General features: G+C 31.3%; 2 protein-coding genes across 2 annotated transcripts; one reads left to right on the top strand and one right to left on the bottom strand.

Annotated features, from left to right (window-relative positions):
• Window positions 1-3,144: 3,144 nt before the first annotated feature.
• On the top strand, window positions 3,145-5,966 carry LOC8277774 (dnaJ homolog subfamily B member 4). Its single transcript, XM_048371044.1, has 3 exons — window positions 3,145-4,370; window positions 4,707-5,122; window positions 5,278-5,966. The coding sequence occupies exons 1-3, from the start codon at window positions 4,131-4,133 to the stop codon at window positions 5,720-5,722; spliced, it is 1,101 nt and encodes a 366-aa protein (XP_048227001.1). The 5' UTR covers window positions 3,145-4,130; the 3' UTR covers window positions 5,723-5,966.
• Window positions 5,967-6,481: 515 nt separating this feature from the next.
• LOC8277775 (aldehyde dehydrogenase family 3 member H1) lies at window positions 6,482-12,698 on the bottom strand. The gene is made up of 10 exons (XM_015719927.3): window positions 12,146-12,698; window positions 10,390-10,458; window positions 9,946-10,042; window positions 9,651-9,857; window positions 8,995-9,110; window positions 8,750-8,854; window positions 8,498-8,670; window positions 8,298-8,388; window positions 7,730-7,879; window positions 6,482-6,925 (listed from the first exon to the last, which is right to left on the bottom strand). Exons 1-10 carry the CDS (start codon window positions 12,380-12,382, stop codon window positions 6,686-6,688), a joined length of 1,485 nt encoding a protein of 494 aa, XP_015575413.1. The 5' UTR covers window positions 12,383-12,698; the 3' UTR covers window positions 6,482-6,685.
• Between the last annotated feature and the right edge of the window lie 1,235 nt (window positions 12,699-13,933).

Here is a 13,933-nt window from a genome sequence, read left to right as displayed (position 1 = left end):
TAAAAGCAATAAAAATGGAGAAAATATCAATTAATTGTTTGACTAAATAAAGATTAAATTTAAAGTATTTTTTCCCATAAATATACATTATTGATGCCATATATATAGTGATATTTTGACCAAATTCATTATTAAGGTCTTAAATTTTTTAATTTTATTCTAATGAGTCATTGAGTTTTATTCAGCTTTTAAATTTATATTTTTTTGTTTTATTAAGGATATTTTTATAAATATTTTATGAGATTTCTATTTATTTTTATTTATTTTTTATTTTTTATTTTTATTTAATTAAGGAATACTAAATCTCCAATAAAAGTAAAAATATAAATACAAAAGCAGTGAAAATAATAAAATTAAATTAAATAAATTACGAAGGTGCATGTTAATTATTTTTGGTTCATTGACTTTGGGGTTGAAGATGGACCCAAGTTATCATCGGTAAGCGAAGGATCCATTCGTCCGGCAAAGAAAAGGCTGCACCAAAAATAAGAAAACAAAACTCTGACCCCTTTTTTTCTTTTAAATGCTCAGTCTAGCCCAAATTTCAATCTCGTTATCTATTTTAGCCAATCTTTTTCTTTTCTTTTAGTATTTGATTTTGGGAATTCTATGGTAATTTTAATTTTTTAAAGCAAATTCTATTTATCAATAAAGTAGATATAATTGTCAATAATTTTTTAGTGTAGTATTTAGTGATTTTTAAATACGAACATGCTAGATATTAGAGATGCTTCAATTATTTGCTTCTATTATATTTATTTAATCAAATAAAAATAAATTCTAAAACTCTTTTTTACATTTTACTTGAATTTTATAAGTTGTATTATGGAATTGATTGTAGCGGAAACTAAAATTAATTAAAAGAACTAATACCAGTAAAATATTAATTCAATAAAAAGTACATATAGAATATATAATTTAAATTATATATTTCACTTAAATATAATTTTGAAATTCAAGTTAGGATTTTCTTAAAAGTTTAAGTGGTCAATCCAGCCAACATGCAATTTAACCCAAGTTTCAATCAATTCAGCCATAATCTACTCAGTTCTTTCCCAATATTTGACAGAATGTTTAAAAAAAAATTAAATCTAAACTTGATGTATATATCATTACTAAATAAAAAATAATAATATGTATATAAAATGTATTTTATACTTTGATATTTGATAATTATCATATATGCTATTATCTAAAACTGATAAATATATGTTAATCATTTATTAATTCTGTATATAAATGAAAGCATATACCAAGTTTTTCCAAAAGTAAATTATCCACAAATTCTAGACCCGGTAATCTTAAAAATGGCAATACTTGAAAAATCTGATTTTAAATCTTATCCTTCGCTCAAATTAATAAGAGCTAACCATATTTTTGCAATCACAAGTTTATAAAAGAAAATTAAAATTATAGATAATAAAAAGTTGAGTCAAATGAAAACATCACTAAAACAATTGATGTAATTATAATAAATAATTATTCCAATTCAAATAAATAATTATCCCAATTCAAACTGAGTATAAATTATAAATTTATATATATGAAAGTAATATTTTAAACATATTTTCTTTTTTTAATTAGTTATCTGTATAAATTTAAATATCATTTATCTAAATCGTGAGAAATTTCAATTATGAAACATGAAAGAGCATCACATACACAATAATAAATTTATTAAAGTGCTAAAATATATTTAAATTATAACCTCTCATCTACTATGATATTTTAAGCTATTAAAACTAAGTTAATGCTACCATTGATACTCATAATTTTTATTTTAAAATAATTAGTGCTCACAATCTCAAAATAAACTTGTCTATTTCTACACTTATTTTTTTCTTTTTTTCTTGATTTTTAATTTTTTTAAATATTAAAAATAACATTAATAGTCTATTTTAAATATAAACTATAAATTCTTAATTGATATTTCTCTACTGTGAAAATTGAAGGTAGGCTCTAACATTATAGTCTATTTGCTATGTTTTATGTAATTATTATTATCATATGTTCTTGGTTTAATTCGTATCAATATTATGGTGTAATAAAATTTAAAAAAGTAACTTTGAAGCTTAAATCTCAATATTTGTCTTCTCTATTTAAGTGTCAATATATATTTCTACATGAGATTACTTGGAATGTGCTTGATAATTTAAAAATTAAGCACCATTAATTTATACTGGAATGTTATTATTTTTTATAATGCAATTTAGTTTTGATTTTTTAATTTATATTTATCTAATTTTTGAAATTCATTTTATAAAATTTATTGTGATAATTTAATATTTTATACTTTTTAATATACAAAATGTTATTTTAAATAGACATGAACTGCATGAATATTAAAAAAATGGAATAATTATAAAAAAATGTCTTATGATTTGGCGTTTTGTGCTTAAAGAATCATGTTTTTTTCAATAAATAAGTACCTGTGATTTTATTTTTTACATTTTATCATCCTAAAAATTAATGTCTTTAAAATTTTTTATTTATTATTAGTATAAATACTTTTTTAATATCAAAATCACTTATATAAATGATTTAGTATATAACCAACTGTATTAAACTCATAAAAAATAAAATTAATATATATTGTTAATTTCATTAAGAATAAAATGAAGTAATCTTTAAAATAAATTATAATATTTTTAGAAATATAGTGATAGTTAATTTGATTATAAGTCACCTACAAAAAATTTGATCATTGAAAATTAATATTTTATCATAAAGTAATAATGATGTTAGATAATAAAGTAATAAAGTGCAAGAAAAGTAAAATATATATGGTACCTTTTTGTGAAAAGAATAGTTTTTTAAGTGATCTAACCACAAAGTATATTTTTATACTTATTTCAAAAAATTATAATATAAAATAAACAATAACTTTTATGAAATATACTTGTCAATATGTTTCTTTTAAAAGATAATTTGCCTAAAAAAAAGTCAATTCTATTGTTAAAAAATAATTTGAAAAAGAATGTATATATGGCAATTAATAAGTTTTTAAAAACTTTATTAAGTATTAATATAAAATATAAAACAATGAAATTTTATTCTAAAAATAAAAATAATAAAAGCAAAATATCATAATTTCAAAATAATTTATTTAAAATTACTTTCATTGTAAATTTTTCTGAAAATTAAATATTTTAAAATTACTTTAATTATAAAATAAAATTTGCATAAATTATTTACTAAATATTTATTAAATTGATATTATTTTATTATTCCGCACATCCTGCAGGCCGTAGTCTAGTTAACATCGGTAATATACGGACTATTTATCACCTGAATCAATATTATAAAAAAATCTTTATTACTAAAGTTTTTCATGTTTCAGACATGACCAAGCAAAGAAAGAAAATAATAATAATAATAATAATAATAATAACCTGCCTGGTCAAAGATATAGGATCTGTCTATTTTTGTATGAAAAAAACAAAAAAAAAAGAGAGAGAAAGAAAGTTATATTAAACAACCCAAAGGGCAAAGCCTCAGAAACAGAAATATAGTTCAGGTATGGGATCTGTCTTGGAATCCAAAGAAACATCTAAAACTGAATTGTTTCAGAATTGGCAAAACAGTTTGGAAGTTTCTGTAACAAATCATAGTTTGAAAGGGTCAAGTATAAAGAACAAACATTATATCCTCAACATCCCTGTCTGAAGTAAAAGAACAGCTATGAAAAACCATATTCAAATGCCTGAAAAAAAGAAAAAAGAAAAAAGAAAAACCATAACTTGTTACTCAGAAACATTAATGGGTTATTAAGGAAAAATTAGGTACTAAAAATATGGGAAAAAGATTTTTTAGAAGGTTCTTTAACTAATAACTTACCGATAACCCTATTTTTTGAAAGAAAGAAATGATGTGACGAGGGTCTATGTCCTTGCCTTTGAAAAGGGTCAAGAATTTTCTCAAGAAAAAGGGTCAAGAATTAAAAACAGAAGATTAATTAAACGTTTTAATATAATAATAATTATAACGGATTTAAGCTAATCAAAGAGCCAAAACAAATTTAACGCTCCATGTTTGGCTAACCATGCATTATTCTTGTGGTTATAGAAGTAGTAGTCTCGTAAATCTATTCCTTCCTTTCTCTCTCTCTCTCTCTCTCTCTCTCTTTTCTCATGGTACACCATCCTCAGATTGTTGGCCTTCCAACAGGTGCCTCCTCCATTTCTGAGCAGAGGAAGAAGAATTTCAACTTCAAACATTTTTGTAAAGTTTACTTACCAGCAATCGTAAGATGGTCTCGCATTAAGAAAACATTATCTTCATCACCATCATCTCCACCTTCAAATTCACATTCTTCGGGCGTAGCTGAACCACCGGAAGCAAAACCAAAAGCCACCCACGAATCTGTTGAGGTACATTTCCTCTCTCATATATATTGATTTGGAGAAAACGCCCTAATCAAATATTCCATATATATTGAGCTTTTCAGCGGTACATTTTCTTCTTCTTCTTCTTCTTCTCTTTCTTTCTTAATTAGTTTTCTGCCAACTTTTAGATAATTGATCATTTTTATCACTAGGCCAAAATACCTGTTAGATTGAGATAATTAAGAAGTCTTTTCAGGATTTTAAAAGAATATGCTGAAGCATATATAATTTAATTAAACAAAAATTTACCCAGAATTAATTTATCTTGCATGCAATGCAGTAGTTTTGATATGTATATGTATATAATATGCATACGTTCAGGAGCTTGGTGAAGAAATAGAAGAGGAAACAATGAAAAGTGTTCACAGCTATAGTATGCGAGGAGATAATCCTGCAAGCTCTAATAGATATTACAAGCATAAAAGCTTGGAAAATTGTTTTCCACACTTATCTTCTCCTTTATCGAGAAATGGGAGTAGAAGGAGTCCATCCCCATCACCATCCTTTCTATATAGAAGCGTGAGCAGGGGAAGCACAGAGTCGAATCATGGCTTCTCTTCTTCATCTCTTTCAAGAAATGCAAGCAGGAGAAGCACCACACCTATCATGTTTTCAAATTCAACGGGGATGTTGAAACCTCCAGCTGTTCAAAAGTATCTTGAGTGCACTCTTGAGGACTTGTGCCATGGATGCACGAAGAAGATTAAGGTTACAAGAGATGTCCTTACGAACACAGGGTTCGTTTTTCTTTGTCCCCGATATATGTTTTTCTTGATATATAGTCATAATAGATTAAGGGTTTATGTGACACCTCACCTTCTGCATTAGTAGCCTGAAATGAGGTAGGTTCTGTTTATGTAAGAATCTGATATTATTTTGGGTTTCTTGGCAGTCAAATAGTTCAAGAAGAGGAACTACTGACGATAGACATAAAGCCAGGATGGAAAAAAGGAACGAAGATAACATTCGAAGGAATGGGAAATGAGAGACCTGGAACTTGTCCAGCAGACATAACTTTTGTGATTGCTGAGAAAAGACATCCTCTGTTCCGGAGAGAAGGAGATGATTTGGAAATAGCCGTAGAAATCCCCTTAGTAAAGGCACTTACTGGGTGTGACATTTCAATCCCTTTGCTAGGCGGTGAAAGAACTACGCTGATGATTGACGATATCATCTACCCTGGCTTCCAGAAGATCGTAAAAGGACAAGGTATGCCCAACACAAAGGAGCATGGAAAGAAAGGAAATTTGAAGGTTATCTTCCTAGTTGAGTTCCCAACGGAACTGACAAACGAACAACGATCTGATGTTCTTAGTATCTTAGAAGATTCTTGTTGAAATTTGTTCAGGTTTCTCTAGGTGCAAAGATTTCCCTCTGTTTGGTTTTAAGAGTTCAACTTTTTTCTTTCTTTTCATGGCGTTTAGATATTCAAAATCCAGTACTTCATTGTAAATTATGGTTAGTCTCCTTACAACTTAGTCATCAAACAGCTATACATCTCTGACGTTTGATCTCGCACCCAAGGCTTGGTCGAAAAATGGTGTCAAATTATTAGCATATAATAGCATTTCACTGGCAGAATCAGAATTGTTATGGCAGAAGATTCATGCATGCATTCCTCTATAGGTTTCTGTTATCCCGTATAAGATGGGTAGTAAATATTTTAATGGCTATTTGCATTTCATGGTCGGACTGGAATTCACCCATCCTGCATTTCAGCCATCTGAATGAATAAGGTCACTAAGGCATGATCCTTGTACCTCAAAAATGCCTCAAGTCATGCCTGATTGCAGTCTCATTTGCTAAATAATGAAATTAGTTTGAGACCATGTCCTATGCCTCCCAACTCACCAGATTCCTATCATACTTTACTTGAAAAATTGATATTCAAAGAACAATGAAGCTTTCTAATGTAATCTCAGTTCTTGGTCCAAAGTTGATATCTTGGGTGCAGACAGACCAAATACATAGATGAAAGAGACTCAAAGCACAATTGTGAGTGAAATTTCAGGTAAAACCATAATCATTTTGTATTGAAATCAGTAACTAACCAGAGAGCATACACTAAAGTTGACGGATAGATAGTGGAAACTGAATACACACCCACAACGGGTCTAAATGATCTCACATTTCTGAGCAAAAATGTCACTCAGCAAAAGGTAAAATATAAGTTGAATTATTTATGCTTTTATGATTGCGACCAGTAAATCTGGTTCCGATTTAAAATATACAAGAACAATCAATAATTTACATACATTGAGTGCCTTGAAACTTACATCACAAACTCCCAGATTCTCTGTTCAAACCTTACCCCAACCAAAAAGAGCACTAATTATGCTCCAAATGCCACCGCCAATCAGAGCTTTCATCAAGCGCAGCTTCCCCTTAGTATATGGTGGATACCTGATAGCTGCATCACCAGTAAAGCTTCGATATAAAACGGCCTTCTTATGGCTAAAAGCATCGAATGAGAATTTGCCATGGTATGCACCCGTTCCACTCTCCCCAACACCTCCAAATGGTAAAGTATGTACTGCGAGCTGCATCATCAAATACAAAATTATGTTCGGATGTCAAATAATATCCAGTTCTGTGATATTAACTCTACAAATTTAAAATTATCAGGCTACATGCAGGTAACGGATGAGAGTTTTTTATTGATTCTCAAGAAGTACATACTCATATTAGATTACAGATGCATGTTAGATGGAATTTGGAAAGACAACTACAAGCAGTTTTGACTATATTCATATCAGCCAACATGAAGGAGTACCTGAATCTGCAATAGTATTTTCAACCACAATGTGATGCAACACTGACTCAGATTATTAAGCAACAACATGAATATAAGGAAACCAATTGTTTCATGTGAAAATGTTTGGCAACATTTTTGGATCATGCCTTTCTTTTTCAGGAACAACAAGACGAGCAAGCATTTCTAACGTTAATACAGTAATACTATAGCAGATAACATATCCTTTCTTTTAGCAAAGGCGCCTCCTTGAACCCGCTTGCTGCCCTTGAATTCTTTTGACTAAAATATTTCAAGAGTCTAGTCAAAGTTAGATTAGGTTGATATACTCTCACAGGAAGTAAGATGCAATGGAATCTTCCTGACATCATAGTTATATTCATAGAGAATGCCAAACTAAAAAGGGCGAATTTATGCACAAGTTATTTTCTTATTCCCAAATCAAACATATGGTTGATGCTCTTGATGTGACCATGAAATGCAATGAAGTATTAACTAATCAGCATCTAATGGTATTAAACTTATATATTCATGTAATAATAAATGCATGTGTATGTAACTAGCTTATATAAGTTAGAGAAAGAATAATCACATGCACAGTAGTGTCATTGACGACCAAGCCCCCGGCAGAGACGCAAGTCACAAACTGCTGCTTGAGTTTCTTCTTATTTGTGAATAAATAAGCTGCAAGTGGTTTCGTTCTTGAGTTTATCAAATCAAAACTCTCTTCAATTTTGTTGACCTGTTACCAACCAAAACGGGAAAAAAATTCATAAATCATATCTCATATTTTATACATATAAAATCAGTAATATACTATTGAACTAAAACTTTTACCACTCAAACAATCTTTTTCCAGAAAAGTGTAATGATCAATCTACGTTTTCATTAACAAGGGCCTTATTGCAGCAGAAATTTACTGACACAAAAAGCTATTCTCCATTGCAGCTGATATTCAAGAAAGTATCTTGTTTATACTATGTTGTGTGATCTATTATTGTGCATATGCAGGTGATGGTGCTATCAATTTTGCCCTAAGAGAATAGAACCTACTGCACCAACATCCGGAGAAACGTTTAAGTTTTCTCTATGCTTCTGAAGGACTACAAACTAAAGAAACCACGAAGAAAATCAAATGAGTATATATGTATAGGTTTTACCATGACAATGGGAAGCAAGGGACCAAATATCTCTTCATTCATTATCAGAGAGTCCTGAGGAACATCCATCAAGATAGTGGGAGCAATTTTCCTGCCAGTGAGAGAAAACAAGATAAAGAAGCAGTTATAGTTAGGAAGCCCGTGATCCCAGCTAAATTATGGACCAAATAAACTCCAAGTAGTTGCTCCGTAGAACTCACAGGTTTGCTTCATCTCTTTCACCTCCGTGGACAATCTTACCAGAAACCTTATCCTCATCAAGTAGTTTAATCAAACGAGAAAAATGGTTGGAATTCACAATTCGGGACAAGTCTTTTGATACCAATGGATTCTCTCCATAAAATCTCTCCAGTTCTTGTTTTAAGGCGTCCACCTGAATCAGAATAGGAATTAAAGAAAAAAACAAATATACAAATATTTGGGAACAGAGGTCTAATGCCACCAAACTTTACCAGCTTTGGAGCATAATCTTTCGTTGTTATGATGTAATCAGGAGAAATGCATGCTTGCCCGTTGTTACAACCCCACTTGCCTGCAATTATTCGCCTAGTTGCCACCTTGGAGATAAAGAACGAAGTTATGTCATCTAATGGGACAGACATGATTCTCTTCTCATGATGTCATAAGTAACAGAGCATAATATGTGATGCTTAGAAGTACATAGAGAGCGGGAGGAGGGATACAAGAGAGCACTTACCAGTAAATTGATTCCTGAATCAATTACAACAGGAGATTTCCCTCCAAGCTCTAAAACCACTGGTGTCAGGTGTTTTGCAGCAGCTGCCATCACAATACGGCCCACTCTTCCATTGCCTGCAAATTCAAGGATGATTTTTTAATGATTCATTAAATCTACAAATAAAGCAAGCAAAATGTCAATTCAAGGCCAATACTCGAAGCATCAATAGCTTCCGCACTCAAATTATTCCATCTTTATCAAAGATAATCGGCTAAACTATCATTTGCATATGATTGTTCTTGAGATCTCTAAACAGTCAAGCGGGTCAAAGAGGATATAAGTCTTCTGCACTCTGTTCTTTTAATTTATTGTACTCGTGTCAAATACCATTATTGCAAAAGTAGACCACAGATGTTCTGTGATACTTCAAACTCAAATAATGACTATGATTTTTAAAAATTTCTACCTTGTTCAATCCTGAATCAATTCTATGTCTTGCTTGAAATCTAAAAAACTGTTCCCTCCAATTTTCTAAAAGAGCAGTATAATTTCTACAATAGCAATCTACTAGTGGAATCATTTCCTATAAGTTAACACATACTAAACAATGCAAATTCTTGATATCACAGTAATCACAGTAAAGGAACACATATAAGTAAGGAATGAGTAAGAACCTGTGTAAAATATCTTGTCCCACTTCTGCTCCAGCAGAGCAGATGTTTCAGCAACAGCTCCCTCAATAACCCTTATGCAAGAGCTATCCAAATATGCTGTAACTAGTTTTGCAAGTAATGAGGATGTAGCTGGAGCAATTTCTGATGGTTTTAAGACCACAGCATTACCAGCTGCAATAGCTCCAATAAGTGGATCCAGCGACAGCACTAGACAAGAGTAAGAAAACGAGATTTCAATATCCTGAATTTTTAATATATATATATGTATATATTGCTACAAAGGATATGAACATACAAAAAGGATAGTTCCACGCGGAAATTATCAATACAACGCCAAATGGTTCTGGCACTATTTCAGCTGCTGAAGGAAAAGTGGCTATTGAGGTCTTTGCCTGCAAGAAAACAAGATATTCAATTGAGTTCGACCAAATGACCATGAAGACATAAAAGGCCTTGTTTTGGAACAAATAATTATGCAAGAATTCATTGCAATTGAATTCCTGTGAAATCATGTCACTCGTGGCATGATTTTATTTCTTCCAGAATTCTTTTAAAATGCCTTAATTTTTTTAGGTAACTATTACGACATTTCCTAAAATGAGAAGTAACCAATTAGAATTCAACTGAATTCAGTTTCTTAAATTTGTTCTCTTCCCAAACATTATGTAAAGGAAGAACATAAAATCGGGGTAATCCTTCAAACGGGGTTGGGGCGAGGGAGATTGAAGACAGGCCCTACCTTTTCTGGTCTCATCCAATGTTTCAGTTCCTTAAGTGCCACTCTGCATGAGTTTTTAAGCATCCCTATCTGCAGAAAAAAGCATTTGACTGTTAAAGTAAATCGTTCTGTACTTCACATCATGACTGCATGGAATAGACATTATTTTGCAGGAGGCTTCAGGAAGCTGGATAAATGTAAGTTACAAAGGACAATACAAATAAGTGTAGAAAGTATAATTCCATGGGTCCCAATGAATATATGCCCATTTTTATAATGGCCTGCTACTTCACTGTTCATGCAGCGGGCTGTGGAAAGAGGCTATACTAGCAATACCTACAACTAATACTGCAGTGTCATGTTAACATATTATTCAGTTATCCAGTTGAGAGTGTTCTGCAACTTTTGTCTTCCCAGTTGGTAACAATGGAACGTAGAACCAAGCTCAATACTTGATTCCATTGCAACTGTATCAAGTCATGGAAACAAAGTTAAAATGCACAAGGTATCTATCCTAAAGGACCTAAAATTAAGCTCGTTTACAGCAACACCAGCCTCCATAATTAAGAACCTCAAACAACAAACATCAAGCTAAAAATTCAATCAAGTTTCAAATGTGCAACGAGTGATTTTATTTCATATTGACCATGATCAATGCTAAAAGAAAATCTCCAGAGAAATCAACAATTTCGACAATATTTTTTGTCCCATGTCCTCTGGTTTCCAAATAAATATCAGGATTAATAGATTTTGTTCAATAGGTACCTTCAAGTCATTTTTATGTCTGGCTAAGAGACATTCTTTTAATTATTCTAATCTTTTCTTTCTAGTCCAAAAATTAATTATCCAGAAATCAGTCTCAATAACTTCGAATGTAGTAGGGAAATGGTCCATTACATATTCTTGATAATTTCAAATTAACTCCTAAACCATGTACCACTGCTTGCATGATTAATTATATTCCTACAGTTTGACGAATTATCAGTGAGTGCTGAATAATATGACAACTAACATAGGAGCCAAAGAAGAGGCCATTCATTTGTGAGAATTTATCTCAAATTAAACCCTAAATAGATTTCAAAAAGGAATGGATAAATAAATAAATTTTATGCTCTTCCAACAGGAGATTAATCTACTAGCAATGTGCACATATATCACGCATTGGACAAAGGCAATAGACTTAAAATGCATGATAAATGCACGTGTTCTTTCAAGTATATAAAAAGAAGAGCATGACTACTTGACTAGAATCTCCAAGACCAATAAATGGAAATTAATGCTTTTTCTCCCTCCCCAACTGTCTTAACTACAAGTGAAAAAACTAGACATGACCCAAAATGAAGAAAAAAATTATTTTACGAACAGGGCCTGTTGTAATGTAACATAAGTGAGACACAGAGATCAGAGAGCATTAATATCGGCATGAAAGTGAGACAAACTGGGGACCAAATCAGAAATAAAAAAATCCAATCGATAAGTCAAAGGCATTAAATTAAATCATCAAAACCAATAGAATGTTAAAAAGGCAAAAGCGATCAATCAGTCATAAACAGAGGAGGCGGCGGCGACCAGATTGGGAAATACCGACACGATTAGCTGGTTATCATTAGCAAATTCATCAAAAACTTGCCAGGTTTTAATTCAAGTTAACCAATCATATATCAGCTAAAACCTAAATTAACAGGCATATATAACAGAAACAAATTCATATACATACAAATATTATATATATATATATATATATATATGTGAGAGAGGGAGAGGGAGAGCAGTGGACCTCATAGACAGTAGATTCAAGTTCAGGTTTAGAAAGATCGAGACGAAGAGCATCAACGATTTCTTTCTCGTGAAAATCGCATAACTTAACAAGACTTTTTATCTGAGTAACTCTCCATTCATAACTTCTAGTTTTACCAGAACCAAAGCTTCCTCTAAGTTCCTTCATCATTGAACTCCCTTCTTCTACATCAAACAGCATCACCGCCTTCTCTTCCTCGTTGTTACCACCAGCCATTCTGAAACAATTCCAAGAGAGAGAGACAGAGAGTGTGTGTGTGTGTGTGTGTGTGTGTGTGTGTGTGTGTGTTTTCTTATCTTGTTCTATTTCCTTCAGTGTTATGAATCAGCGAAACGGATGGATAGAGGTGATGAGGCGCGTTGGGATTATTATATAAAAGACAGGAGGGATGGGAGCATGGGGAACATTATTATAAAAAAAAAAAAAAAAAAGCACATGAGGATTATGGTAAGCAAAGAGGGAAGGCAGAGGGTGGTTGTCTTTACTTGCGGCGCATCCGTGCGACTATCATCCACGACGTATTGTGTGACCTGTTTCTTTGAACTATTTTGAGTTGCTGATTGCTTATGCTACGTTGCGTTTTGTGCTCTTTTGTTAAGTTCTATGGCTACCTTTCACGCGATTGCACAAGCGCGTGTTTCTATTTTGGGTTTTTTCTGGGTTGGGTTAGATTGGGTGGTTAGAGTAGCCGTAGCTACTGCTGCTATTCTAGTGCTCACTCGCAGTAGCACACGTCAGTATTTGGCGCAAGCCGATTAGGCAATTACTGCAGTCAAATTGCAAAATGACCCGATATGAAATGATTCGATAATTTATCAAAGATTTTATTGGGTTGGGTAACAACTATCCAGTGACCCAATTAATCAAATGATTCTCCCATATCTTTTATGGGTCAATCTGTGACTCGACTAGAATGTTTTGAAATCTTAATCACATTATAAAAATTAACTTATCTTTATATATATATATATATAACAAATGAAATATCCCAACCAATTTGAAATTCAAAGATGAACCGAGTTTTTTATTTTTCTCTTAAATTTTATAAGAGGACGAAAGAAATCAGATTTTTAAAGAGTCAACATTAAATTTTAAAAGAAAAGCGGATAAAAAAGATTTTGAAAAATAAATGGTTATTTCCATTTTAAGATGAATTTTTATTAGACTCTCACTATAGGGCAACTTTAGAATAAACTCCTAATTTATAGTGATTTTGCGGAGGAGAGGTCCATAGTTGTCTATTATCCATTAGCAACATCCACCACCACCACCGTGATACTATACATGTTATTACATATAATTTTTAAATATAATATCTTTTTAACAATAATCAGTCAAAGCTTACATTATTCCAATTTATTTTACTCTCAAAAGAATTACTATTTTATTTCATATCTATTTCATTTTTATAAATCAAACATGACCTTAAAGGTATGCTAATAGATTCAGTTATTTTAAGAAAGCTTCTGTCTTTATTTCTAAAGCAATCATTTATTTTAGTCCAAAAGAAAAATTTAAGGTAAACTATATCTAAAATAACTTAACTAAATTATTGATAAAATCAATAGTCATATGATTGTAAAAATTAAATATATGAATAAGAAGCAATTAAAACTATATAATTTCAATGAAAGTCATTCTCAATGGAAAACGATTGATAATATGGTCCAAATCAATAGATTAAAGATATTATATAGTATAATCTTCTACCACTTTAAGAATTAAATACATGTCTTGTTCACTATTTATTTTGAAAGGTGCTAATTT

The sequence above is a fragment of the Ricinus communis genome, chromosome 2, assembly GCF_019578655.1.
Source record: "Ricinus communis isolate WT05 ecotype wild-type chromosome 2, ASM1957865v1, whole genome shotgun sequence".
Lineage (NCBI taxonomy): Eukaryota > Viridiplantae > Streptophyta > Magnoliopsida > Malpighiales > Euphorbiaceae > Ricinus > Ricinus communis.
Note: the sequence above shows the minus strand (reverse complement) of the source record. Positions and strands in the feature narration are given on the sequence as shown.

Bases quoted from the DNA above. Each gene is read 5' to 3' on its own strand.
- LOC8277774 (XM_048371044.1), top strand. From the start codon at position 4,131: ATGGTACACCATCCTCAGATTGTTGGCCTTCCAACAGGTGCCTCCTCC. The intron at 4,371-4,706 runs GTACATTTCCTC...GCATACGTTCAG, and splicing joins CCACCCACGAATCTGTTGAG to GAGCTTGGTGAAGAAATAGA. The intron at 5,123-5,277 runs GTTCGTTTTTCT...GTTTCTTGGCAG, and splicing joins GATGTCCTTACGAACACAGG to TCAAATAGTTCAAGAAGAGG.
- LOC8277775 (XM_015719927.3), bottom strand. From the start codon at position 12,382: ATGGCTGGTGGTAACAACGAGGAAGAGAAGGCGGTGATGCTGTTTGAT. The intron at 9,111-9,650 runs GTTCTTACTCAT...TTGAATTTGCAG, and splicing joins GGACAAGATATTTTACACAG to GCAATGGAAGAGTGGGCCGT. The intron at 7,880-8,297 runs GTAAAACCTATA...GGTTGGTAACAG, and splicing joins CCTTGCTTCCCATTGTCATG to GTCAACAAAATTGAAGAGAG.